The sequence below is a fragment of the Batrachochytrium dendrobatidis genome, assembly GCF_000203795.2.
Source record: "Batrachochytrium dendrobatidis JAM81 unplaced genomic scaffold BATDEscaffold_3, whole genome shotgun sequence".
In the NCBI taxonomy this organism is placed as follows: Eukaryota; Fungi; Chytridiomycota; class Chytridiomycetes; order Rhizophydiales; genus Batrachochytrium; species Batrachochytrium dendrobatidis.
The window spans coordinates 618,415-644,377 of NW_006281101.1; the positions used below are offsets into that span (position 1 = coordinate 618,415).

Genomic DNA, 25,963 nt, shown 5'->3' on the forward strand with positions numbered 1-25,963 from the left:
CAAGATCATTGACATTGCTGGTCGAGATATTTGCACTTGGTAAAAGTCCACAAGTGCGTTCACAAAGTCTTGTTGTCCAGGTGTTGATGACTACAGAGTTGTCAAGCCATTCATAAATGATTTGACGACAATGTATTATAGAAAGTAGAGATTCATACATAAAAGGACATGTTTAAATGCTAAACACCACTCAAACTGTTTCTACACGACGATTCGAAAAAAACACAATGTTGTCCAGTACATCAACTCAATTAAACATGACTGAATGTTCATTACACAAACTTTTATTTAGTGTTCCATTTTGTGCAAATACGACTATAAGCCATTCCATTCCTTGCAACTTCACAAATTATGCAGAATTGACATAGAATTCAAAATAATCACTCATACTATTGAAACTATAAACAGTACTGTTTTATTAAACATAGTTGGCTAATCAGACGTTTCTGTTTCATTACAGAATGTATATTTTTTAAAATAAGCTACCATTGAGTTTCTAATCAATGCGTTACAAAAACTGGATCCATGCACTTTTCGTCATACCAGAAATCCCATGATGTTGGTAGGGATGGAATTTCTGGTAAATAATTGATAGGACTTTTCAATCCCTCTTGCGAAATCTGCCATAATGTGAATTGATTGTCAGCAACATCGTGTATGTATCGCTCTGTTTCGTTTCCTGCAAAAAAGATAGGACTTTCTTTCATAAGCATAGAAAGTCCATCTAGCCAACACATAAATTGATGGGTAGAATTACACTGGAATGGAAGCCGCTGATCAATTATGTTTGGAGATTTTGAATCCTTGGTTTGTAAAATGATGCTTTTAAATACTTTGTTACTTTGTTTAAACGATGCCCAAAACAGTAGATTGCAAGGTAATGCGTTGTCTGGCGACTGCTTACTGGAAGCTTGTTGTGTCTTGAGCTCAATTAGATCGCGTACTCTTGCTACAAATCCATACAATTACGTCAGATCAACAATCACTTGATAGAAAATACGGTTTACTTGAACAAAAAAGTTTAGCATTAAATATACCATGATTAGGAAACTTGTCGTCGGCAACATCACGCGTTGGGGTGTTTTCAAAATCAATCCACATGAGTTTGGTACACTTGGCATTGAGCTTATACAAACGCACCGTTTTTGACCGACTCTTGTCATTATTTGCCATTGAAAAAAAATCCCCTCGCCTCATTGTCAAGATGCGTTGCTGGAAAATAAATTCTCGCGCAGAACTGTTGATTGCAGCTTTTGCTTGGCTGTTGATGAAAAATATTTAATAGTTTTATAATCAATTAATGCCATCTATACTACAAAATAAACTGCATTTATGCAGTCTTGAAAACCATTGAGATGTATTTTTTTAAATATACACAATACAACTTACAGATAATCAGAGCAGGTTGTCATTTCTGCCTGTTTGTTCATCTTCAGCTGGGCTGAGCGAATATCGGTTAATGATGTTTGAAGCATGGCCTTGTAAAATAAATCTAAAGCAACTTTTTCATCATCGCTAATGCTCTGTAGTGTTGATACTATATGGGATTTCAAAGTGGCCACAACACGCTTAATTTCTGATTCTGATTGGCGTGCATCCATATCAACCCAAAAACGAAAAAAAGCTCGTAGTGTAATGGCAAATAGTTCTTCAAAAAGTAAGAAAAGGGGTTGATATCTAGATATCACAGACTCTAAGATTGGTATGTGGTTAATAAAAATAACCGAGACATAGTGTGTGATCAAATGTATTACTCGAGTATATTTGGGGAAAATGTATGCTTACTTTTAAAAAAATCTTGCCAGACATCAAGTAAAACATCGCATACTTCAATGGCGGCCCGTGCAACCGGACATCTAAATTCCTCGGATAATGCAAGCTGATCAATGACAAACTAAGGCCAAAGCCAAATAAACACTTTTTAATTCGCTGAAACGTTTAAGAAGCAATATTAGTATCATATTTAGCTAACCTGCCGATACTCTTTGCGATTTTTACAAATGAAAAAATGAAAATTTGCCAAGCCTAGCACACCAACACGGGACAGTTCTATAGTAGGTGTTTCTGTCTACATCCAAACAAAGCACAGTGTCAATTATATATTCAAACCATGGTAAAACGAATGCATAAAAACATTCAGCATTAAAATTATTTTTACCAAAAACCCAATCAATCGCCATTTTTTATCCCCGTTGGATGATATGTCTGCAAATGACCATATTTCATCTAGAACGTTGGCATGAGTAGCAAGCTCAGTATCGACTTTGGTATGCTTTCCCTTAAAGTAGTCTAACGCGACAATATGCTGAAATTCAATTAAACTTTCGTGAAACATTTGATCAGCATGGTGATTCATGAGCCATGCCACAGATTTACGGATACCAAACGAATCGGCCAATCTCATCAGCACTGCACGACGTCGCTCAGGAGGAAATGTGAGTAATGAGTTTAGAAGTTGAAGAGATCCAAGCTGGACTTCTGGATAGGATGATGTGATGCAATGTACAAGGTTCGACAAAACAGAGGGCTGCGATGCAATGTATTTACAAAATATGTCAACGGATTTGGAAAGTGTAGATGATCTCAGAAGCCATATGCAGATCAGCGTTATTGGCTTGAATATATTTCCCGGAACTTCTACTGCCAGCGAAAAGGCCAGCTAAAATAGTACACATTAATTATAAAATTGACAAGTAATCATGAGGAGTCTGTAATACCATACAGCGGCTTATTATTCATTGAAGCGTTACAAATAGACGTACCTTTTCAAGAAATTCGTTGGTAAAACAACACCACAATGGTACGTTTGTACAATCAAGCAGCACAGTAGGAGATGAGCTGACTAAATTTTGATTGATTGACACCCATTCTTGCTCAATTATGGTATGGATACACCCAAGAGTATAAGCCAGCGTGTTTTGTTGGGCAGTAATAGCAACTTTTTGTAACTGTATGAATCCGCCTACATCTAAAAAGTGCTTTCGAAACTCGGTCTCCTAAATTTTGACAAATAAAGTGATGTATATGATTGGTGAGAGAGTAAAGAATACAAAGTTTGACTCGATAGTAGTATGTACAGCATACTTGATATACCTTGAGATACTTTTGCAATAAAAAAACACTTTTTTTTAAAGAGGCATTATCAACAGGATCTGCCAAAGAATCGCACATGGATGGAGCCAGCAGATGTGCAGAAAGTGAAAGTTTAAGATTGGTTCCGTGGGCTACTTTGGAAGAGTAGAATTTGTCATCAGTGATTAGCTCTTCGGTTTCGCAGACACGAAGTACATAATCATTTGAGAAATTATAAGTGTTTGCAACCAAAGTGGATTCTGGATCTGATAAAATGTGAGGTTCACTGAAATCTTTGTTTTTTTGCCGATCAGGAGAGGCAACCATAAAGTGATTTTCGCATAGGTCTTGGATAACATCTGCAAGTGAGCAAGAGGTATTCAGCAAGCATGTGATTTTGGCTTTTCCTTCCATTACCACAGACACACGAGGCAGGCAATGTGTAGGTAAATTGCTTAAACGATCATCTGTTTTAATAAGGAAGCAAATGTCAATATAATTGCCAGATCTAGTATGGCCAAATCTGATACCTTTGTCAAGAGTGTTCTGGACATCTTTGATACTGGATACATCTTGGCGACTTATACTTGTAAATGTGTGTTTGTTTTTTATCATGGATGAATGTTTGAATATATTGGCGGTGTTTGGAGTGGGCGGTGGAAGATGTTCCAGTTCATACAGAACAGGAGTTGAAAAAGATAGTGAGTGTATCTGTGGTTTGACACTAGAAAATGGCATATTCAATAAGCAAAAATAAGATATAAAATGACAAATTATAGACGATGGGTAATAGTATTGAAGGCGGAAGTAGTCGACATTAACAGTGCCAATTATATCCGTATTCACGTAAAATGGAACACCAAATAAGGGTGCTAAATAAATAATAAACTGCTCGTTTCATGACATGATTGGTCAGTTTTCATTGGATTTACTGAACAGCGTGAACTCTACTTGACTGGTCTCCATGATCATGCTTGTGTAAGCAACTGACTGAGTGTTCAAATCAGTATCCATACTTGTTCAATCTGCAACTCTCCTACAAACCAGTCATTGGGTGACATGGAAACAGCTGCTGTACTCTTGAAATATACTGTATTCTTGGACTAGAGCGCGAACATACAAGTTTACTATACAACAGATATGAGTTGTTTTGGCAGCATCAAAACAGTCAAACCAATATATAGATTGCAATCAATGAGTACAGTGATTGTACAATGTATGGTCATGCCAAATGTGGACAATCTCGGTTCAAAACTATAGTTTGAGTGACTATCACAATGAACATTGTGTCTATCAAACAGGCAGCCAATTTGTAACAACGATTATTCAGCGATTATCCAACGATTATTTATTCCAAAGCAAAATAGTGACTGCAAGATATATACAAATGTTCCATTTCATGTTACATTTCATGTTCCATTCCATGTAAACATGGCTGTAAATATCACCACTCGGACAAAATGAATAGAAACATCTATTTATATTCCAACAACCCAATCCTGACATGTTTTAAAACACTGATGATATCAAACAGACAGCTGTTGTAACCTTTCAAAAACAAGAGTTTGAGTTGTGACATTGCACGATTGGTTTAGATTATCATACAGACTCTATAGATGAAATGTTGAAGATCGTGCCAGAACAAGACTGATGTGGTATTGTACTGTATTGGATCGAGAGGAACAGATTGACAGCAAACTGGCTGTGACAACAAGTCAAATTGTTACCACAATGCAGCAGACACGAGCGATAATAATCTTGCCATTCAAATGGACAGATGAACAATTCCATTTTATCCAATTTACTCTTCATTCTCATTCATTTTACCATTAGCCGTGATCTGCAATTGAACTTACAGCTGGATCTGCAATTGAATTATATTGAGCAATGAGCAATAAGGAAAACAGACTTGCATCAAACAGTATGACTCCTACTCGAAAACCCTCCGAGTCTTTTGGCAAAAATAATGGAACTTCTCGTTCTGGTAGTGCTAAACAGCCTTCAAAACAAATGACTCTCATGTCGTTTCTGACTCCTAAGCCATCCACTGCTTCAGTTCATACTCCCATTGTAGAGCCATCCAAACCTTTATTTTTAGCAGGTACTTGTATATAAATCTCATTTTTAATCTAATTGCAGAATTGATATCTGCAATTGTATTCATGATCAACCTTGTAATCCTATATATCTATATGATCACATCAACTACGCTTTAATTAGAATTGACTGAATCGGACCATCAATCCTGTTCTACTCATCAATTTACTTCTGAAAAACCCAAAGCATGGCCACCAAGAGCAGTTTCTTCTGTGTCGTTAGCCAGTCAATCTTCAAATAGCTCAGTCTTGGATCATCTGTCAAGTGTATCTCCATTGCATTCAAAAACTCAGAATCTGATAGGATCGCAATTACTTGGGTCGCACAACTCCATTTGCCAATCAGACACCGCATCGAATGAGCTTTCGGACACGCTCATGCCCTCCAAACTAAACGCTGAAAATGCTTCGAGCGTCACATCCCCTCTTTCAAATTCGCTTGGGCTGAAAAGAGTAAGCGGCTTATCTACTGTTATTTTGAGCATTCAATCTGATGTCTGCACATTTTAATCACATTTGATATAGCCTCGATCAGGGTCTGCAGCCAATTCATACATTGAGCAAGATAGTGACGAAGGTATGCATTGGTATTGGCTTGTGACAATCACTCGCAAACTAAACACACTATTTTGACTCATAATTTGATTGTCAACAGATATTCCGCTGCTAAAATTGCGAGCAAAAAATCGTCAGACAATCATTGAAAAGGATGATGATGATTATAGCGATACACCTAGCTGTATGCTCAATCCCAATGGTAAATCGAGTTTCTAATACAAAATGGCAGTCTGATACACACTATAATGCCCTTTTTATGTTTTTAAAATTGTCTGGATTTTGTATTTTAGAAATGACCAAATCAAAAGTGGCAAGCAGTCCAATAAACTTGCAGGCATATACACCAACAAAGTCTTGCTCTAGTACTCCGAAAAACTCGGATACTACTACGCGCCGGGATATGTCGCCATCATTATCAGTAAGTTGTATAAACTAATCACTACAACTAGTATGGTGCTAATCTTGAATTTTCTAGAATACCACGCCGTCACCCTCTAGGCATGGTAGTCGATTGGCTTCATTGACCAACTCTGATAGAAAAAAGGTGATTTTCCATATTGCTTATTGGATGTATTGTGATACCAATGATACTAACAGACTCATAAAATGCCCACTTTTCAATATAATTGATTTTTTCATGCATGGTTATTAGGAACGAATTGCACAGTTTAAAGACAAAAACGAACTTAGATACTCTTGGCTACAAGATATCAAAGATGCAAACAAAAATGCGCCAGATGATCCCAACTATGATCCTCGAACACTTTACATTCCTCCAAGCGCATGGGCAAATTTCACTCCTTTTGAAAAACAGTTTTGGGAAATCAAAGTAAGCAAATGGCACCCTATTTTCATAAATAGAACAATGGCATTTTAGAAGACTAATTTTTTACTGTTTTTAAAATGAATCATCATACTTTGTCTAGGCAGCTCATTGGGACACTGTTGTGTTTTTCAAAAAAGGGAAATTTTATGGTAATCTAGCCTAGCCGATTGATTTATAAGAATGATATCTAATTGTGCTTATTGTAGTTTACTAAATTTTTGTGTTGGATTTTATAGAACTATACGAAAAGGACGCTGATATTGGGCACCAAAAGTTTGATTTAAAGCGTACAGATCGTGTAAATATGCGAATGGTTGGAGTTCCTGAAAGTAGTTTTGATCACTGGGTAAGTAATATGAATGCACTTGTTGGGCCAAATAATAGACTTTATAATTCAAGCAACACTCTCACATGCTTCTACTTGAACTTCGCAGGCTGCTCAATTCATTGCCAAAGGATTTAAAGTAGCAAAAGTTGAACAAATGGAAAACTCCATTGGAAAAGCAATTCGTGATCGTGAATCTTCTAAAAAGGTATGGCGCTCAAAAATACACTTGCAATGAACTGCCCTTTGATTGAATCTAAAATGTAATGGTATTGAATGTATTGTAAAGGAGGACAAAATCATTCGACGCGAGCTCACTAGCGTTCTGACTGCTGGCACTCTAGTTGATGCCGGTTTACTTACAAACGACCTCAACACTTACTGCATGGCTATCAAGGTTAGTATACTTATTTTCATGGATCAACATTATAATTATACTAATGACTGTATGCCATGGACTAGGAGGAAGTTTCTGCAGAACATTTACCACCTACTTTTGGAATATGTTTTGTTGACACTGCTTCTGCCGAATTCAACATTTGCACTTTTGAAGACGACGTTGATCGCACCAAATTTACTACGTTGATTATGCAGGTTAAACCTACTGAGCTTGTTCTTGAAAAGGTAATTATCTGTTTTTAAGGATATTTGAAAAATGGCGTATTTCAAAAGGTCGATTTTTTTAATCAACTTCGTTTTTATACATTGTATTGTTGAAATTATATCACAAGGGCATGTTGAGTAAAGCAACTATGCGAATACTCAAAAACAGTCTTGAAAATCCAATATTCAATTTTTTGTTGAGAGACAAAGAGTTTTGGGACGAAGAGGTTACAATGGACGAGCTTAATAGAGGTGGCTATTTTAAAGACATGGCATCTACTTTGCCAAATGAATCAAGCTCGACAGTTGACTCATCCTGGCCACAAGCATTGCGCGAATCTATAAACCATTCTATCGCCATGTCTGCTTTTGGTGGTTTACTATTCTATCTGCGTTCTGTAAGCTTAAATTTACATGCTGCATTGGCATTCAAGAATTGAAACCGTAGATGTACTCATATCTGTTTGTGTATTTAGCTTAAATTGGATACCAGTTTGGTATCCGCCAAGAATTTCCACTTGTATGATCCCATCAAATCAAGTGGTACTTTGATTCTTGACGGACAAACCCTTGTGAATCTGGAGCTGTTTGAGAATTCATCAGATGGATCTGATCGTGGTACATTATTTAAACTTTTAAATCAATGCGTGACTCCTTTTGGAAAGCGACTATTTAAACTGTATGTATTGTATTAAAAAATCCAAAGCATGTTTACCTTTGACAGATATAACAATAACATGTTTCACTACTCATTTAAACTTTATTGAATTTTAGCTGGCTCTGTCACCCACTTCAATCGATTGATTTGCTAAATAGTCGGCTGGATGCAATTGATGATTTTACTAGTATTGTTGGCTTATTAGGTAGAACAGTTAAAACGATATATCTTGGTATATGTGCAACACTAACGTCTATACTTTGTGTTTAATTCCACTTGCCTAGATACTGTTCGTTCCAATATCTCTAAGCTTCCCGATCTTGAACGCATTGTTGCACGTATACACACAAAGAGTTGTCATATAAAAGACTTTATATTGGCTCTTGCTGCATTTGATCGTGTTTTTGTAAGTTGTGTTTTTGTAATATTATCTGTTCATGGCAAACTAATGATTTGAATTTTGATCAATTGATAATGTATAGACAGTCATGACAGAGTGTCAGTCTTACATTGGCAAACTTCAATCCGCACTATTAAAACCTTTATTTTCTGAAATATTAAATCCAGAGCTTATGGAATTAATTCAGTATTTTAAAGTGGCTTTTAATCATCAAGATGCGTTTGATGAAGGTTGGACGATTTTTGTTTTAAAATAGAATCATTGGTTTTGTTGTAATTTACAGAGTCTGGATACTATGTAAACTAAACACTTGCATGTCATCTTTTCATTGTATTACATGGATATATTAGGGAAAATTCGACTGCATTCTGGATATGACGATGTATTTGATTCTGCAGATAAAAATGTGGTCGCCATTGAGAAAAAGCTTGATGTATATCGCCGCGAATGCGAAAAAAAGCTCAGGTATTTTACTGTTGCTTAAAAAACGAGAATCTCATTGCCTTGAAGACTCGTGCATTCAACACACTCATGAATTGAGGCAATGCAAAGACTAGCACTAACCAAATTAAATACCGATATTAGTTACAACGGAATAACTTTTAAAAATATTGGCAAGGAAATTTTTCAAATGGAGATTCCAGCTAAAATCAAAGTTCCATCAGATTGGACTGTAATGAGCAATACCAAGGTGATTTATTTGTTTAATGAATATATTTGTAACACTGTAGCATCAACTGACTCGTGATTTGATATGCTGGATATGCTGTACTATGCATTTCAATGGTTTGAAAGGCGGTGAATCGATACTACACAACTAAATCTCGTGAAATGATCAACGAGATGCTCGAAGCACAAGAAATACGTGAAGAAGCCATGCGACAAATCAAGACACGTGTGTTTGAGAAATTTGATACCCAGTACAAAGGATGGTAAGTTGGTTGAGATTGAAACAGTGATGAATTGGCTCTTAGCTTTTGTAAATCTTGTTCCACTATTTTAGGATAAAGGTTGTTCGAGACCTTTCTGTTTTTGACTGTCTAATGTCACTTACAATTTGTCGCCAATCCATGTCAGGCAAGTCAAAAACTATTTTCATCCTAATATAAGCTTTGATCTTGTATTTTTATATGACATTGCTAAATATAATTGCACGCTGGTTGTTCAATATATCAAATAGAGCCTATATGCCGACCGGAGTTTGTGAATAAAGGACCCAGTATTTTGGAGTTGAAAGAGTTGCGACACCCTTGCATTATACAAAGGTAGGCTATTTGTACTGGATAAATTGCCACCAACATGGCATTTTTAAACAAATCAAAAATTAACTTTTCAATATATCTGCTATTTGTAGTATCGGTGACAATTTTATTGCCAACGACACTTGTCTGGGTGGTGATTCTGGAAACGCAACAATGATTTTGCTGACCGGACCCAATATGGTAAACAGAGTTTTTATCGTCTTGATCTTATTCTATATCAATGTCTAATCCCTGACTTGACTTGCTTCAATTAGGGTGGTAAATCTACACTGTTACGTCAGGTAAGAAGGCTAATATTTAAATATTTTAGTTTGATTTATGTCCAGCTTGCTCATATTTTAAGCCCTTGTATTTAGACTTGCATTGCTGTTATTATGTCACAACTAGGATGTTATGTTCCAGCTGCCAAATGTCGCCTAACTCCATTTGATCGTATTTTTACTCGGATTGGTACGTTTCAATTTTGATTGAGCCATTTCTATAACATCTCAATACTCTAACTTGTTTCAACTATTTGATAAACCTTTTACTTTTTTATTGTCACACACTGATTTTAGGTGCAAGTGATAACATCATGGCTGGGCAATCTACGTTCATGGTGGAGCTAACCGAAACGTCCAAAATTTTGCGAGAAGCTACACCACGATCTCTAGTCATCCTGGACGAACTTGGACGCGGCACTAGTACCTATGATGGATATGCCATTGCATATGCTGTACTGAACCACTTGATCACCAATGTGCGCAGTCTCGGACTCTTTAGCACTCACTATGGAACTCTAACAAACGAATTCCATAATCACCCTTTGATTAAAATGATGCACATGAGTTTCTTTGCCGATCAAGTCAAGTAAGTTGTTGTTTCAAAACTCTTTGATCCTGTCAAGAATTATTATGTAACCAACATATCATTAATCAATACAGCAAACAAGTCACATTTTTGTACAAGCTTGAACACGGAAACTGTCCAAAATCGTACGGTATGAATGTGGCTAGTCTGGCCAATGTCCCCAAAAAGGTAGTTTGTTTGATTGTATGCATGAATAGAATGTTGAGAAAATTAGCAACTTATATTTTATTTAAATTGATTATAGATTGTGGATAGAGCCGAAGATGTTGCTAAATCATTTGAAGAGCGCCAGGTGTGCCATCAAAGCTCTCAACAAGCACACCAATTTTCACTTGGATCACTCATTACATTTGCTAAACTTGTCGAGTATGCCAAAAAACCATCGTTATCTGTCACTGACAAAGCCATTCTTGCAGCTCATTTGCAGGAATTGACGAGATTTTAAACCATTTGCTACAGTTGAATTCACGTAAAATAAAACACTATTTTACTTTGGAATGATCAATGATTAAATGTCTAGTGCTTTCCTACTACACACTGATCACTTTTTCAATTCTTTGAATACTAGGTTCATTATATAATACAATCACTATAGTTTTGATAATCTGATACAATTGCACTCGGTTCAAAAAAAGCAAAGATTGTACATCCTCAACACAACCGTCGTTTTCATGCTATTCACTCGATATTTGATTTTCAAAAAGGGAGAGTTGAACAAATGTCGAGGATCTGAAATGTAAATGCTGCTTTGAACACTTGCTCAGTTTTTTACATAGAAATGAGCACGGAAAAATCAATCAACGTTTTGCAGGGACTTGAGTCGACACAGTAAATTGAGTGGAAATTATCGTTTCATGGAACGGTTTATGTGTTCTGGCACCCTTATTTAATGTTTGACGTGAATACGGCTATAAGTGAATACTCGACTTTGTTTCGATCCAGTTGTTGCATCCATCATTTGCTTTGTTCAGATGATGACTGCCTCACCTTCTCTTTCTACACCTAATACGATCTTGCCTTTGCAAGTATCTGAAGCCGACAAACTCAAGGCTGAAGAGGCAAGTCGCTTTTATTGATGCCCAAGAATTGCTTGCTTTGGTTCTGAACTTATTGTAATCTGTTCTGGATAAACCAAAATATGCTCTTGACTATTTGTATTGTGTTCAAGGATTCATTTTAAAAACTATAACGATACATAGAGCTCACATGGCTAGTGTGTAAATCGGAATCTATATATATTGCTTGCCATCTCTGGCTTTAAAAAGACTTTCTGAATCCTTTCAAAATGAATGGATTGCTGGCTGGTCCTTATCTCCCTCATATCTATACTCATTTACAAGAAACAGTATCAGAATACATCCAATCTTGATTGCGGCATCAAAGTCGGAGATGTTCGACTTTTTGATGTGAAGCCAGATAGCTTCCACTTTACCAATCTATGTGTAATTTTCTCAATGGCCCGAGAGCTTGCAACTTGATTATGGGCATAGCTTTAAAGTATATGCCCATTTATCTGCTAGAAATTTGTTTTTCAAGAAATCGACTAGGTCATTGTTGAATGCTTACTAGGGATACAACTCAGCTCTTTGCAGATATACCCACAACCCCAGTTTGATCAAAACTTCAAGGCTCGACCTTTTTGGAATCGACCATCATAGTATGCCAACTTGATCCAAGAATAACTGTTTGATTTGATCACAGCTGTATGTTGAGCATAGTATTGGATTAGTTCATCTGAAAAAGGGTATTTCAAAGCAATAGGCTCTTGACATTATGGCTGCATCAGATTGTGCTATCAATCCAAGATTGGATCACTTATAATGTTTAGTTGCTATTATTCATATAACACTAGATGTCACTATGCGTTTATTCCAACTGATTGGCTCATGCTTTTTTCATATGGCATTGTACCGACAAAGTAAATGTTCAAGATTTTTTGTACTAACTCTGGATAAATGGTCATTTTTAACCTGAAAATAGATCAAAAATGAAGCGAATAAACTTTTTGCTGCCAAGAAATTTGAAAAGGCCATTGAAAAATACACCGAAGCCATTTCCCACAATCCAACCAATGCAGCGTACTATGCCAACCGTGCTTTTGGTAAAATAAATGATATTGAATTCACTATATAGAAAAATGCTTGATGTCACTTACAATTGCCAATCAGCCTATACCAAGCAGGAACTTTACGCAGCCGCCGTTCTGGATGCTTCGGATGCCATTATGATCGACTCTTCTTATATCAAGGGCTACTATCGTCGCGCTGTTGGAAACATTGCGCTTGGAAAGCTAAAAGGTGTGTCATATCATTTTATTATCAAGACTATAGCCGTTCAATGATGTTAAAGTCTTGATCTACACCTCTAACACTGTTTTAAACGGCATAGATGCTATCAAGGATTTACGCACTGTTGTAAAATCTACACCTCAAGATCGAGATGCTAGAACCAAACTGGCTCAATGTGAAAAGGAACAAAAGCGGATTGAGTTTGAAAAAGCTATTGGTTTTGAAGAGAACAAGATAAACATTTTGGATCGTATTGGAAACGTGGATGAGATTATTGTTGATGATTCGTAAGTGTTTGATTGCATGTGATGTGACTGCTTTGATTAGTTATGCTAATTTAAATACTCAAGTTATGATGGACCTCATTTGGATATCAAGTCTGGTATCACGCTAGAGTTTGTCAAGAATCTGCTCGAGTATATGAAAAATCAAAAGAAACTTCACCGCAAATACACATTGCAGATTTTGATTGCAGTCAAGGCACTCTTTGAAGCCCTCCCTCCTATTATTGACATTACCATTCCAGCAGATGGCAAAATCACCGTGTGCGGAGATATACATGGCCAATACTACGATTTGCTCAATATATTTGACAACAACGGTCTTCCTTCACCTACCAACATGTATCTTTGGAATGGTGATTTTGTTGACCGAGGCTCATTCTCTGTTGAGTGTATTATTACTCTGTTTTCATTCAAGCTGCTCTACCCCCACGCTGTATACCTATCTCGTGGAAACCATGAGGCTGATGATATGAACAAAGTGTATGGGTTTGAAGGCGAAGTCAAGGCAAAGTATTCTGAACTTACATTTAGACTTTTCTCCGAGATTTTCAATGCAGTCCCAATTGGAAACCTCATCAACGAAAAGATTTTGGTTGTTCATGGTGGTCTGTTTTCACGTGACGATGTCACAATGGATGATCTACGCAAGATTGATCGGTTTAAGCAGCCTGGTCACGAAGGACTCATGTGTGAACTCCTTTGGAGTGATCCACAGCCAGAAATGGGTCGTTCAGCCAGCAAGCGCGGTGTTGGCATTCAATTTGGACCGGATGTGACTGAAAACTTTTTGAAGATGAACAATCTTGATTTGCTTATTCGATCCCATGAAGTCAAGCATGGTGGGTACGAGATAGCACACAATGGCAAATGCATTACGATCTTTAGTGCACCTAATTACTGCGACTCTACTGGAAATATGGGTGCTTATATTCATATTACACCAGATCTAAAGCTCAAGTATAATCAGTTTGAAGCTGTTCCTGTAAGTGTTTTGGTTGTTTATTTTAATGGGTTAGAATATAGAATTTGATTGCTTACTGCTTTCCTTGACTGTTGCAGCATCCTTCGATTGGACCTATGAAATACGCCTCTTCTTTTGGCAACTTTGTTTAATCTATTTTATTGATTTCAGAAAGCAAGTGGATAGCTACGCTTTCCTTTTCACCTACTACTGAATTTTGGCTTGACTTTTTACAGAATACTTTAGTACATTTTTCTCTGTTTCCAAGTGTCTGAATCTTTTTGGAAGACTATCTTTATTCAAGTAGTTTTTGTTTGATCAAGGCTTGAATACAGCTGTATATGTGGTGTGCAATGGTTTGACCAGATAAATCCAGCCAATGTATCTTTGGAAGCATTTTGTCGAGTCACAATCAACCAATAAAACTACGTATCTAGCAATCTTTTTGACATGATCTCATACGACACTCTTGAAGCTCTTTTTTCAGACATGTGCATACTAGGTGATGTACAGTCCACTACATACCCAATAGATGTATAAAACGCCATTGCAGTTGGGTTATGTTTAAACACGGTCAATTTACACTTTTGCATTTGATGAAGCCTGCCCAGCGACTCCATTGCAGTCATCAAAGCACGTCCCAATCCTTTACGTTGCACAAGAGTATCCAACTGAATTTCGTAGCAATAGATCACAGCCAACTGTGTTTGTTCGTGCGTGATTGGATCCAAGTCATCATCTATAGTGAATCTGCAGTGAATAAATCCAACAGGTGTTTGTGATGATTTTAAAATCAAAACAATGTATCGTGCATCTTCCTCGGTCATTTCTTTGTACTTGGATGCATCAAGCCAGCCCATATCTCTGCTCTGTCTATAACTAGATTATTCAAGATATTGTTGTAGAATAAGTTGTACAGTGTTGATGAATTGTAGTGGTTTAAAACCAGCAGTTTATACTCAACTATTGTTCCATGTTAGTTTTGACTAGATGAAATGCCCAATCTATATCTTTTGAACACATTTGTGATACAGTATAGTATGCAATTTGATACACATCCCTTGTAGTAGTCAGCAAGTGAATTTAATGAATATTAGCAAATCTTGAATGTTGGAAAATAGAAAGTAAAACCATTCCAAGTCGAATTAAAATAAAAGACAAGATTGGTAACACATACTGGTTAATGAATGAAGACAATACGTTTATATCGGACTGATTGGGTAAATTCTAACAAGATCAGATTGAATCAGTAAATTCAATTTGAATAATAAAACATCAGAAATAAATACCTGATTGGCTTCATCCACTAATAACTGTTCAGAATTGTACGACTCTGTGGAGCAACTTGACATTGAAACCCAATAAAAGTGTTGAACAGCAAGTTGAACTTTGAATTTTAAAAAATAGTTTCTTGCCCACACCAAAAGTCAGTGTGGAGATTGCTGAATAGCAAAGAGAATTTTATTACTATTGGAATGCTGCGATCTTCTTTTATCAGTATGACTGCTTGCAGACTTGTTTCTGGTAAATGACTGTTTGTTACCACTAAAACCTTGTGTGTGTGCATTGACCTTTGGCTCACTGACACCTTGTTGAATGCATTCGCACTACTGCTGCTGCAGTCAATACACCACTCTCAAGAGTCATTACTTCTGGCCTAGCTACTGTTGCTTCAAGTTCTAAACCTGCTGCTACTCGCACATACGGCAACCTTTCTGACAACGACCGTATTTTTACTAATCTATATGGTCGTCATGACTTCAAACTTGAAGGAGCAAAGAAGCGAGGTGATTGGTACAAGACCAAAGAGATTATTCTCAAGGGCCATGACTGGATTATTAGTGAAATGAAGACATCTGGCCTGCGTGGTCGTGGTGGAGCTGGTTTTCCTTCAGGTCTCAAGTGGAGTTTTATGAACAAACCCGGTGGTCCTGACGGTCGTCCTCGTTATCTTGTTGTCAATGCTGATGAAGGCGAGCCTGGAACTTGCAAAGACAGAGAAATCATACGTCATGATCCCCATAAGCTTGTCGAGGGTTGTCTGCTTGCTGGTCGTGCAATGAATGCTACCGCTTGTTACATTTACATTCGCGGTGAGTTTTACAACGAGGCATCCAACCTGCAGATCGCCATCAATGAAGCATACAAGGCTGGTTTGATTGGAAAGAATGCTTGTGGATCTGGCTATGATTTTGATATTTACATTCATCGTGGTGGTGGTGCCTACATTTGTGGCGAGGAAACCGCTTTGATTGAATCCATTGAAGGAAAGGCCGGTAAACCCAGGCTTAAGCCACCTTTCCCTGCCGATGTTGGTCTTTTTGGATGTCCAACCACTGTTGCTAATGTCGAGACTGTTGCTGTTGCCCCCACCATCTTGCGTCGTGGTGGATCATGGTTTGCTGGATTTGGCCGCGAACGCAACTCGGGCACAAAACTGTTTTGCATTTCTGGTCATGTCAACAATCCCTGCACTGTTGAAGAAGAAATGTCTATTCCACTTCGTGAACTGATTGATAAACACTGTGGTGGTGTTCGTGGTGGTTGGGATAATCTTCTTGGTATTATTCCTGGCGGCTCTTCTGTTCCCGTCCTTCCTCGAAAAATGTGCGAAGATGCTTTGATGGACTTTGATTCCCTTCGCGACATGCAGTCTGGCTTGGGCACCGCTGCAGTGATTGTTATGGACAAGTCCACAGATATTGTTCATGCGATTTCGCGGTTGTCCGCATTCTATCAACATGAATCGTGTGGACAATGCACTCCCTGCCGTGAAGGTACCACTTGGCTATCCAACATGATGCGTCGCTTTGAAAAAGGGAATGCAAAGGTTGCCGAGATTGACATGATTGAGGAGTTGTCACGCCAGATTGAAGGCCACACTATCTGTGCCTTGGTAAGCTTATTATATACGTATTTGGATTGCTGTCTTGGAGTGATTAAAACATCAAGACTAACTATTTTTACTGGTTTGAATGTCTTGTATTAGGGGGATGCTGCGGCTTGGCCTGTACAAGGTCTAATTAGACACTTTAGACCCGAGGTCGAAAAAAAGATTATGCAGTTTCAATCAAAATAAATGAAAAAACAGCTCCCAACAAATAGTCGAGGAATACAACAAGTTGGTTTACTTTGGAAAATGAAGAGTGTAGAAGTCAATTGCAACATTAGTCTACATCAGACACCAAAATTTCTATAGTAGATCTATTAACTTGTAGTTACTGTACTGTGAGTGTAGCTCTATCTACAGAAAGAATCAATGTATAGCCTTGAACTGCAATCAAATTACTCAAAATCTATATAAGCCATATTCATGTGGAATGAACTAAACAGATGTCAACATACATAATAAACAGCCAGTTTCATGGAATGATTCGCATTACATTTACTAGCATTTGTGTCCACTAAACTCTGACAAATTCACTCATTCAACATGGCACATCAACGTTTAAACAGCAATGTTGCAAAGTAAAGCTGCATATTGCTCATTCTTGAATCTGATAATAATTTAATAATGGTCTGTTGAGCCATTGCATGCATTAAAAATATCCATTGACAAGGCAGTTCATGTCTAGTAGGAAAGCATAACGAGTATTTAACCATGATTTATTCTGAAACAAAAAGCAGCCAATACAAGATACAAAAAAGTATTCCGTTTTACATGAATGCAACTGTAAGAATAAAATAGTCGCCAATAGAATCAAGTTTGGCGAAATAAAAAATCAATGAGATTTGGTGGATTGCTCCTGATGCATTATACGCTCATAATGAGGATCAACAGTAACAGTGGGAGTAGCTGTAGTAGACAATGCAGCGAGCCCTGCGAAACCAAGTAGCACTGCCGATTGTGCAACCATACGAGAGTTGATGAGCTTCTGTGACATGGCAGTATTGGGTCTGGTAAAGTTGTACGCAAGAGACAATCCTACTACACCCAGCCATGTGTAGCCTATTGAATGTAATGGCACGTACAATCATTGTAAGAATGTATTCTTAATATTAAAGCAATGAGTCGAGGATCTAAAAAACTCATTTACTCACCAAGAACAGAGTACTTGTTTTGAACCAAATAGTGCTTGAGTTTGTCATTGGTAGAACTAGTATCAGTAATAGGACTGACTTCACGCACATTCAGCTCATCTTCTCGAGTGATCGAATACCGTTGTGCTCGAATACGATCAGCTTCCATAGCCGCTCGATCTGGTAGTAATGCATTCATTATTGACCATTTTGATTAGTATCAATACATTTGTATCAGATACTAAATGTGATTTACAATTGATGGTGAAGCCTCATTGTAGGATTTTGAAACACTCACCAGTAGTTGTGAAGAATGCGGCCATGGGAACAGCTATGAGAAGAAAGGACTTTCAAACAGCCAGTTGTATTTGATATCATAAAATGTCATTAAGATCAACAATACAAGTCAGTATTACCAAGTGAGTTAATATCAATACCTTGAAGGGCAGCGATAGACGTTGATATGGCTGAAGAGTTCGTTGTGCTAGCATATGAGCTATACCGCCGAGAGAGCCCCACAACACAGACGACTTTGCGCCTTGCATGAGCACCCAGTTGTGTTGCTCATCAGCATTCTTGAATACAGGATGTGAATTGACTTCTGTAGGATTTGTAGTGGTAACAGTCATGATGGAATAAACACACTTATGATCGGTTGTGTTCTTGAAGGGCAGCTTCAGTGTAATTTATAATCCTTCAATCCGATGCTCTTCATTGTCATTGCTTTTAACGTGGAGTGTTGCCAAGTCATATTCAGCACGCTTTATCAAGTCATGTTGAATCACACTTGCATGTGGATATTCTACTTGTCAAATGTTGTTATGCATTGACATGTGGTAATCACTTTTATTGATACTTTAATAATATTAACAAATCATTGATTCAGTTTGGCTATTTCAGTCGAGTCTTTGCAACTGCCGTGAATGGATCGTTTCATCGGTTGACATTCACGGCCGTATTCGCGTCAAATAACTTGCATTGAGTGTTTTGTCTTGGCATCAACAATGTTTATTACAAATCAACTTTGATCATGTAATACAAACTAGAGTTTTAAACGTGCTTTCTCTTTTGTTGTAACCATGCATCACTTTCTGCCAAGTCATTCCAAATCAAACCCATTGCAATACATTTTGCAATGTCAATCGACAAGATTCTGGTACGATGGTTGGGAAGATCACAAAGTCAGGTTCAAGCTAAAGCAGTCATAACCAATGGACAGATTATCCAATTAAGCATAAACAAGAATACAAAATACTTTGATCGTCATCTACTGTTCAACTGACATTAAAATTACAAAGATTTAGTCTGATTTTAATAAGCGACCTGAATAGAATTGAACTGTTGTAAAGGATTAAACATTTATCTACAAACCTCCAAATTAGTGGAAAGTACCGATTAAAATCCCAACACATTACTACAAACTTTACACAGAATCTTACTAATAATTCTAGACAACTAAATTTGTAAAAGCAGAAAACAGATTTTAATCAGAAACTACATCGAATATCAAAAGAATCTCAACTTTGACTATTTTAGCAAAAGTCTCGCCTAAAAAAGTGGTATCATTCGGTGCTCTATACTACTTACATGTCATTGTTTCCTCGTCGACCCAACAATGGTTCTTCTGGAAGAATGATTCCTGTGCGAGCAAACTTCTTTTCCTTGACTACCTTGCCATCAACAGTCATTCATCACTATTCTGTAGAAATCTTACCCGAGATCCCTCCTGCAAAAAACCGTCGTATTTATAAATTATGGGAAGAAGGTTCCAGAGTGCATGGTGCCTTGAAAGACATCTTTCCAGTATATGATGGCAGAACCAACATTTACTCATCAAAACCTCTTCCATTTGAAGGCTCATCGGCCTTATTTCATGTCGATTACTATGACGAAGACGAATTTGTATCAAAGTAATGATTGAAGCCTTGTTATTAAACTAATCAGCAACACTAGCTTGTTTCATACTGAGCTAACCATCATGCTTTGACCTGTGTTTCTTTACTGTTTTTGCTATTCTGAATCGTCTCGTCTTGAATGCAAACTATCCAATCTCTGCAACTGGATTGCTTAAACGTCTTGTAAAGTTCGTCAGCACCTTCCGTCAAAGGACCAGCAAAGGTGTTTGTCATGACCATTACAAAACTACCACCGATCAATATGCAGCGACTAAGTGCCTTTCTTGACGGTCTGGTATCTGATACACCTCACGAAGCTATCAATGTTTTGGACGTGCTTCTTCGACACAGACCATCATTGCAATTTACCACAATTGGCAGGTGCTTTTATACCCCACATTCGGCAACGACAATTGCTAATGGTATCCAGTTATGGCAAGGCTTTCATCAGTCGCTTTGCCCTACACGCGGCCAGATGCTCCTCAATATCGATGTATCTGCTACTGCATTCTATCAATCCGGTAAGGAATTTTATAAAAAGCAATTGTCGACTATACTATCCTTGGATATTTTAGCAGCCACATCGTATCCACTCATGTCGCACAATTCTAAATATAATAAACCATGTGACATACAGGCTCTCTTGTTCAGGTTGTTGCACAACTCTTGGGGAAAAACAATGCTTCAGATCTAAAGCACTCAATAGCTGAAAAGGATCGCAACAAATTGGAAAAGACTCTCAAGGGCATAAAAATCATTACTGTACATCGTAACCCAGTGCGTCGGAAATATGGCATCATTAAATTTACTACCACACCTGCAACTCGAACCATGTTTGCTTTGAATAATACAAATGCAGAGCAGAATGTTGCAGATTATTTCATGACCAAATATAGCATCAAGTTAACCTTTCCCCATCTTCCTTGCATAGTTGTTGGTACTTTAAATCGACCAATCTATTTACCGCTAGAAGTATGCAAACTATTTCAAGGTCAGCGTCATCTTCGCAAACTTAATGAGCGACAGACTGCAGATATGATTAAATTCACCTGTCAGGCTCCTCATGTTCGTTCCAACAAGATTTCTGCTGGATTTACTCTTCTTCAGCAGCGTGACAATGACTATCTCGCTGACTTTGGAGTCCAGATCAACCATGAGATGGTGACTGTTTCTGCACGCGTATTACCTGCTCCTGAAGTCTCATACCATCCTGGATCCAAGGAACCGCTGATCACCCCACAAGACGGTGCATGGAACCTTCGTGATAAAATGGTTGCACAGGGTGTCACCTTGCGAGCTTGGTGTGTTATAGTGTTTGGCACCGAAAAAGATTACTCTACATCCGCCATCCAAAGCTTCATTACGCTCATGGTTCAAACATGTGAAGAATGCGGGGTCTTTGTACCCAATAAGCAACCGCCTATTTCATATTCCAATCCATTTGGTGACATTGAGCGCGCATTGATTGATGCGTATATTATCGCTGGAGAATCTTATCAAGAAAGACCACAGCTTCTTGTCTGCATTCTTCCCAACACTGGCGTCTCGCTGTACGCGGAAATCAAACGTGTTTCAGATACCGTTATTGGAATTGCTACTCAATGTCTACAGGCTAAACACATGCTTGCCGCAAAACGACAGTACTGTGCCAACGTTTGTTTAAAAATCAATGTCAAGCTGGGCGGAATGAACAGCTATCTATCTAGCCAACAACTTCCCTTTGTCAGTGAACGCCCAACAATTATTCTCGGCGCAGACCTGACTCATCCTGCCCTTGGCTCAGCATCAAGCCAGTCTATTGCAGCCGTTGTAGGATCAATGGATGCTCAGTGCTCACGGTATACATCTTCCATTCGCATTCAAAACGGTGGTAGAAACATTGAGTATATTCAAGATCTAACAGCCATGATGATAGAGCTTCTCAAAACATTTTATCAAACGTGTTCTGCTAAACCAGAACGTATTGTTTTTTACCGTGATGGTGTCTCTGAATCTCAATTCAACACTGTTCTTCGATATGAAATCGACTCTATTCGACGAGCGTGTGCTGCACTGGACCCAGAGTACCATCCAACCGTGACATTTATTATTGTTCAGAAACGACATCACGCCAGATTCTTTCCTATTCGACCAGAAGACACGGATAAATCTGGAAACGTTTTACCTGGCACAGTAGTGGATTTAGGTGTTACTCATCCATCCGAATTCGATTTCTACATGTGCTCGCATCCAGGTCTCCAAGGCACTTCTAAACCAACCCATTACAAAGTGCTATTTGATGAAAATGGGTTTACTTCGGATTCGCTACAGGAGTTGACATATCGGTTGTGCTATTTGTATTGTAGAGCGACACGATCTGTGTCGGTTGTTCCGCCTGCTTACTACGCACATTTGGTTGCTACTCGAGCAAGATTTCATGCAACTGGCGAGGATGTCTCTAATATCGTAAAATCTTCTAATGATAATGTGTCACTTTTACGTAGTGGTTCAGGCGGACGCTCCGTTTCAAATCGTATTTCAATGACATTGATTCGATCACTATCATCTGGAAAAAATGCCATGCTCGATGCAACTGCTATCCCAATAGCAAAAATTATTACATACAGCACTGTCAAACCTGAACTTGCCAACGTCATGTATTTTATGTAATGTATCAAACACACATGCCATTGTGCCAGCCTTATTTGACTGTAAACAATCATTTGAACTCTCTGTACTGAAATAAACTACTGCTTGCAATCTAGCCTTATGGTTTTGATGCTTGAAATATATTTGCTAAATGAATTATTATTTTCCCAACCCTATTTGTAACCATTGACAAAATAGATGTAGTAGGTGATCAAACACTATTTGGTTCGACTTGACACTATTATTACACAATTATATACTGGTAGCGTTTCATTATGGCTACCATGCTTCATGAAGTAGTACTGAAACCCGTGGCTGTTTTGAATTGACATGGATATACTGATCTGGCAAGCCAATTTGATATATATACGCTTTTGCTTCAGATGCGTTTGAACTTTGTCTAGAACGGATATGGGTTTGCATAGTTGTCTGATTGATATCCGTTTGCATGAATCTGCTGCTAGACTCGAGTGGTAGCCCAAACATACTGTACGCCATTGGAATGGATGATACTTGAATTAATGAATTATGGATAGGGTTGGACGATACGTCATAAGTGGGATCGAATTGTAATGGCGTATCTCTTTGGTTCAGTGACATTCCAGTCACTAGTGCTGTACTACCCGCTTGCGATTGGCGTTTAAAGCCAACATACTCGGGAGAGGGTTGGAGTTGTGGAAGTGTAGATGATGACTCATTGTTGATCGTTGTGGCTATACCGGATGAAACCCTGAGCCGATTTGGATCTGACTGATAGGATGGATACCCAGAATCACTGGGTAATGCTTGGGACCGAATCGAGCCTGAAAAGAGTTCTTCTTGGTCAAGTGGTTTATATGGGCTTTGAGCAGTTTTATGTGTTTGATTTTGCTGAATCGATCCATCTGTAGATGGTATTCCTCGCTGTTGTACTCTTGACCTACCTGGCTCAGATATGCCACAAGTAGTTGATGCGAATCCCGTTCCTATGCATTGGTGAGCATTATGTGCTCCATATTGACTTATGGTGGATGCTGACTGACGTCGTAAATCGCTTACATGGCTTAACTGCTGTCCGACATTTCCCAATCTCTCACCACCATAGCTACTGGATGCCAAATTTACTCGACTGTTTCGATGTACACCACCGTGTATAGCTGTTCTATCGCCATACACATGCAACTCCTGATTTATGCCATACCCTTCATGCTGGGATGAACCTGACATCCTCCGACTCATTCTGGATCCAATGGAAGATACAATCGATCCGTTACGTATTTGATGTGGAATAGCAAAAGACGTTGCACGACTTCGTGGTGGATACGCCAACGAGACAAAGCCCTGAGATCCATGAGAAGACTGTGTATTGTAATACGGATACTGTGGTCCGGTAGACGAGGATATAAGGGGAATGGGCATATTTTGACCTGTATAATGCGATGATATAGAATCGGCTGACATAGTGGGGGTGCTATTGCAAATATTGAGTGCGTGGAAAGAGACCGAGTCGCTGGGTGCATAATCTTGAGTGGGATGGTGCACTATTGGAGTTATCGTTGTCAAAACAAATTCACTTTGGCGACGTGGACGTGTTGACGGTGAAGCGCAATAGGCCTGGTGGTGTTGATGGAAGAAATTGTTGACTCCTCGATGTGATGCACTTTGATTTGAAGTAGGTTGGTTAAGATTAGAGTCGGGCAATGATTCAGGTTCTGTTGTTGGGTATAAGGTGGACTGAGGGGTTTTAAATGATTTGCCATTTAAACTTGAATCCAGTGCTGTTGTTTCTACTTTATTTACATCCTCCTTTTTATGACATAAATGATTCGTATGTGTGGGCTGCGATGCAGTGGATAGTTTTTTCTGATTGGCAGATTCGTTTAACGAAACTAGTGATATTTGTGCGTCACTATTAGAAAGCAGTTCATTGGGTTGTGCGAGTGGTGGTATTACATTGTTTTCAAAGCCATCTGAAAAGTCGTTGAGATCAAGAAATGAAGACTCCTCAATCGACTTTAATCGGGAAAGTCGACACGTTTGTTGAGAATCCTCATTTTCAGGCGTACTATTTTTGTTTTGTCGAATAAGATTTGTCTCGTGCCCTACATGCACTCCAGCACTAGTTTGTCTAGACATGGCACGATGGGATAATATTCGCCATTGTGTTGGATTGTTGCGAGTAGTCCCATTGACATTGTGCCCACTATTGCCATGATTTGATTCATCCTCCTCTGCTTCCTCGCCCACCTCTGTCAATGCAGTCATTTCTTCACGGTAATTTGCCATTGCCAGATTTGGTAGTAATTCACTTGATTGCTGATTAAGCATGCTGGTATCTGAATGGCTAGTTGGATAATCAAATTGCTGTCGAGGATCGTGCTGTGATTTTGTATTGTCTTTTTGAATCGCAGATGCTTGCTTTGATCGACCACACACATCATTTCCGGATTCTACACCACCATTCAAGTCATTCGGTAAATTTGCTCCATATGTATCATCAAAACAACTGCTGGTATCTAGTCTGTTTTTGGCATTGGTTTTAGCAATCACACCAGATTCATGTGTCAACTGATTTTGTGAAAACCTTGGCTCTGGAAAACCTCGACCATCTTTACTAGTTAAACTATTCCATCTAGCGATTGACTCGCTACGGTAAATTGAACTTGGAGCTAATGCTACGTTGTCCAATGAAGCTGCTACAGATGACGCCATCATATTTGTCAAATATGGATAGGGCACTCCACTAGGACTTACAGTATATTCGGTTGGGTATTGAATATTTTTGTTTAAAGGAGTAAGATTGTTTTGCTGTGAAGCAAGCGCATCAGTTTTTTTCGAGCTAGAAGTCAGAAACATCCACGACACCAGATCGTACATAAACCATTGCCATCGTGATATAATCGGATTAACGTAGTGTTTCGATTCAGTTGCATTCAGATTTCTCAACGAGTGCAAACTAGTTAAATGCAATACTGGTACATTCAAATGAGGAGAAAATGAAGCATTTGTTTCTGTATTAGGTAGTTGTTGCTGCAAGCCATGTGTTGTGGAATATCTGGTTTGGACAATTGTTGGATCGAATGAAATTTGTGCAGGTGAGATGTATGAATGGGCCAATGATGGGGTATCCTGTAATTGTAAAGCAAATAGATCTTTGCTCGACATATGAGACTGTATTTTTGGTCTGCTAAGATCTAGCTTTGATGTATGTGAATATTTGCTTTGATCTGTGTTGTGCTCAAGTATACAAGACATTTGC

At 38.3% G+C, this 25,963-nt stretch overlaps 7 protein-coding genes across 7 annotated transcripts; 4 read left to right on the forward strand and 3 right to left on the reverse strand.

Annotated features, from left to right (window-relative positions):
* Positions 1 to 500: 500 nt before the first annotated feature.
* BATDEDRAFT_86830 (uncharacterized protein) lies at positions 501 to 3,810 on the reverse strand (the record flags this gene model as incomplete). Its single annotated transcript, XM_006677575.1, has 8 exons — positions 501 to 949; positions 1,038 to 1,261; positions 1,390 to 1,693; positions 1,786 to 1,894; positions 1,973 to 2,068; positions 2,159 to 2,659; positions 2,763 to 2,996; positions 3,094 to 3,810. 8 exons carry the CDS (start codon positions 3,808 to 3,810, stop codon positions 501 to 503), a joined length of 2,634 nt encoding a protein of 877 aa, XP_006677638.1.
* Positions 3,811 to 4,959: 1,149 nt separating this feature from the next.
* BATDEDRAFT_86831 (uncharacterized protein) lies at positions 4,960 to 11,145 on the forward strand (the record flags this gene model as incomplete). The annotated part of the gene is made up of 26 exons (XM_006677462.1): positions 4,960 to 5,173; positions 5,293 to 5,621; positions 5,694 to 5,745; positions 5,824 to 5,925; positions 6,017 to 6,144; positions 6,202 to 6,270; positions 6,379 to 6,555; positions 6,653 to 6,701; positions 6,789 to 6,898; positions 6,987 to 7,085; positions 7,167 to 7,274; positions 7,340 to 7,501; positions 7,609 to 7,878; positions 7,957 to 8,159; positions 8,255 to 8,343; positions 8,423 to 8,544; positions 8,621 to 8,768; positions 8,889 to 9,003; positions 9,124 to 9,229; positions 9,334 to 9,470; positions 9,893 to 9,980; positions 10,055 to 10,081; positions 10,157 to 10,250; positions 10,358 to 10,649; positions 10,724 to 10,817; positions 10,894 to 11,145. The coding sequence occupies 26 exons, from the start codon at positions 4,960 to 4,962 to the stop codon at positions 11,092 to 11,094; spliced, it is 3,585 nt and encodes a 1,194-aa protein (XP_006677525.1). The 3' UTR covers positions 11,095 to 11,145.
* Positions 11,146 to 11,594: 449 nt separating this feature from the next.
* BATDEDRAFT_86832 (uncharacterized protein) lies at positions 11,595 to 15,030 on the forward strand. The gene is made up of 6 exons (XM_006677463.1): positions 11,595 to 12,196; positions 12,630 to 12,750; positions 12,818 to 12,946; positions 13,038 to 13,224; positions 13,288 to 14,203; positions 14,281 to 15,030. Exons 3-6 carry the CDS (start codon positions 12,874 to 12,876, stop codon positions 14,332 to 14,334), a joined length of 1,230 nt encoding a protein of 409 aa, XP_006677526.1. The 5' UTR covers positions 11,595 to 12,196; positions 12,630 to 12,750; positions 12,818 to 12,873; the 3' UTR covers positions 14,335 to 15,030.
* Positions 15,031 to 15,615: 585 nt separating this feature from the next.
* BATDEDRAFT_31463 (uncharacterized protein) lies at positions 15,616 to 17,293 on the forward strand. The gene is made up of 3 exons (XM_006677320.1): positions 15,616 to 15,706; positions 15,805 to 17,078; positions 17,172 to 17,293. The coding sequence occupies exons 1-3, from the start codon at positions 15,682 to 15,684 to the stop codon at positions 17,259 to 17,261; spliced, it is 1,389 nt and encodes a 462-aa protein (XP_006677383.1). The 5' UTR covers positions 15,616 to 15,681; the 3' UTR covers positions 17,262 to 17,293.
* A 476-nt stretch (positions 17,294 to 17,769) lies between these two features.
* BATDEDRAFT_36706 (uncharacterized protein) lies at positions 17,770 to 18,843 on the reverse strand. Its single transcript, XM_006677407.1, has 4 exons — positions 18,640 to 18,843; positions 18,501 to 18,549; positions 18,224 to 18,382; positions 17,770 to 18,131 (listed from the first exon to the last, which is right to left on the reverse strand). Exons 1-4 carry the CDS (start codon positions 18,829 to 18,831, stop codon positions 17,905 to 17,907), a joined length of 627 nt encoding a protein of 208 aa, XP_006677470.1. The 5' UTR covers positions 18,832 to 18,843; the 3' UTR covers positions 17,770 to 17,904.
* An 888-nt stretch (positions 18,844 to 19,731) lies between these two features.
* On the forward strand, positions 19,732 to 22,839 carry BATDEDRAFT_16026 (uncharacterized protein). The gene is made up of 3 exons (XM_006677114.1): positions 19,732 to 20,112; positions 20,287 to 20,618; positions 20,735 to 22,839. Exons 1-3 carry the CDS (start codon positions 19,790 to 19,792, stop codon positions 22,744 to 22,746), a joined length of 2,667 nt encoding a protein of 888 aa, XP_006677177.1. The 5' UTR covers positions 19,732 to 19,789; the 3' UTR covers positions 22,747 to 22,839.
* Positions 22,840 to 23,004: 165 nt separating this feature from the next.
* Positions 23,005 to 25,581, reverse strand: BATDEDRAFT_87133 (uncharacterized protein; the record flags this gene model as incomplete). The annotated part of the gene is made up of 1 exon (XM_006677576.1): positions 23,005 to 25,581. One exon carries the CDS (start codon positions 25,579 to 25,581, stop codon positions 23,005 to 23,007), a length of 2,577 nt encoding a protein of 858 aa, XP_006677639.1.
* Positions 25,582 to 25,963: the final 382 nt, after the last annotated feature.

Bases quoted from the DNA above. Each gene is read 5' to 3' on its own strand.
- BATDEDRAFT_86832 (XM_006677463.1), top strand. From the start codon at position 12,874: ATGATCGACTCTTCTTATATCAAGGGCTACTATCGTCGCGCTGTTGGA. The intron at 13,225-13,287 runs GTAAGTGTTTGA...TAAATACTCAAG, and splicing joins GAGATTATTGTTGATGATTC to TTATGATGGACCTCATTTGG. The intron at 14,204-14,280 runs GTAAGTGTTTTG...TGACTGTTGCAG, and splicing joins ATCAGTTTGAAGCTGTTCCT to CATCCTTCGATTGGACCTAT.
- BATDEDRAFT_31463 (XM_006677320.1), top strand. From the start codon at position 15,682: ATGACTGCTTGCAGACTTGTTTCTG. The intron at 15,707-15,804 runs GTAAATGACTGT...CTGCTGCTGCAG, and splicing joins TGCTTGCAGACTTGTTTCTG to TCAATACACCACTCTCAAGA. The intron at 17,079-17,171 runs GTAAGCTTATTA...GTCTTGTATTAG, and splicing joins GCCACACTATCTGTGCCTTG to GGGGATGCTGCGGCTTGGCC.
- BATDEDRAFT_36706 (XM_006677407.1), bottom strand. From the start codon at position 18,831: ATGACTGTTACCACTACAAATCCTACAGAAGTCAATTCACATCCTGTA. The intron at 18,550-18,639 runs GTATTGATATTA...GCTGTTTGAAAG, and splicing joins GTCTATCGCTGCCCTTCAAG to TCCTTTCTTCTCATAGCTGT. The intron at 18,132-18,223 runs GTGAGTAAATGA...TACATTCAATAG, and splicing joins AAACAAGTACTCTGTTCTTG to GCTACACATGGCTGGGTGTA.
- BATDEDRAFT_16026 (XM_006677114.1), top strand. From the start codon at position 19,790: ATGTCATTGTTTCCTCGTCGACCCAACAATGGTTCTTCTGGAAGAATG. The intron at 20,113-20,286 runs GTAATGATTGAA...CGTCTTGTAAAG, and splicing joins GAAGACGAATTTGTATCAAA to TTCGTCAGCACCTTCCGTCA. The intron at 20,619-20,734 runs GTAAGGAATTTT...TGTGACATACAG, and splicing joins TACTGCATTCTATCAATCCG to GCTCTCTTGTTCAGGTTGTT.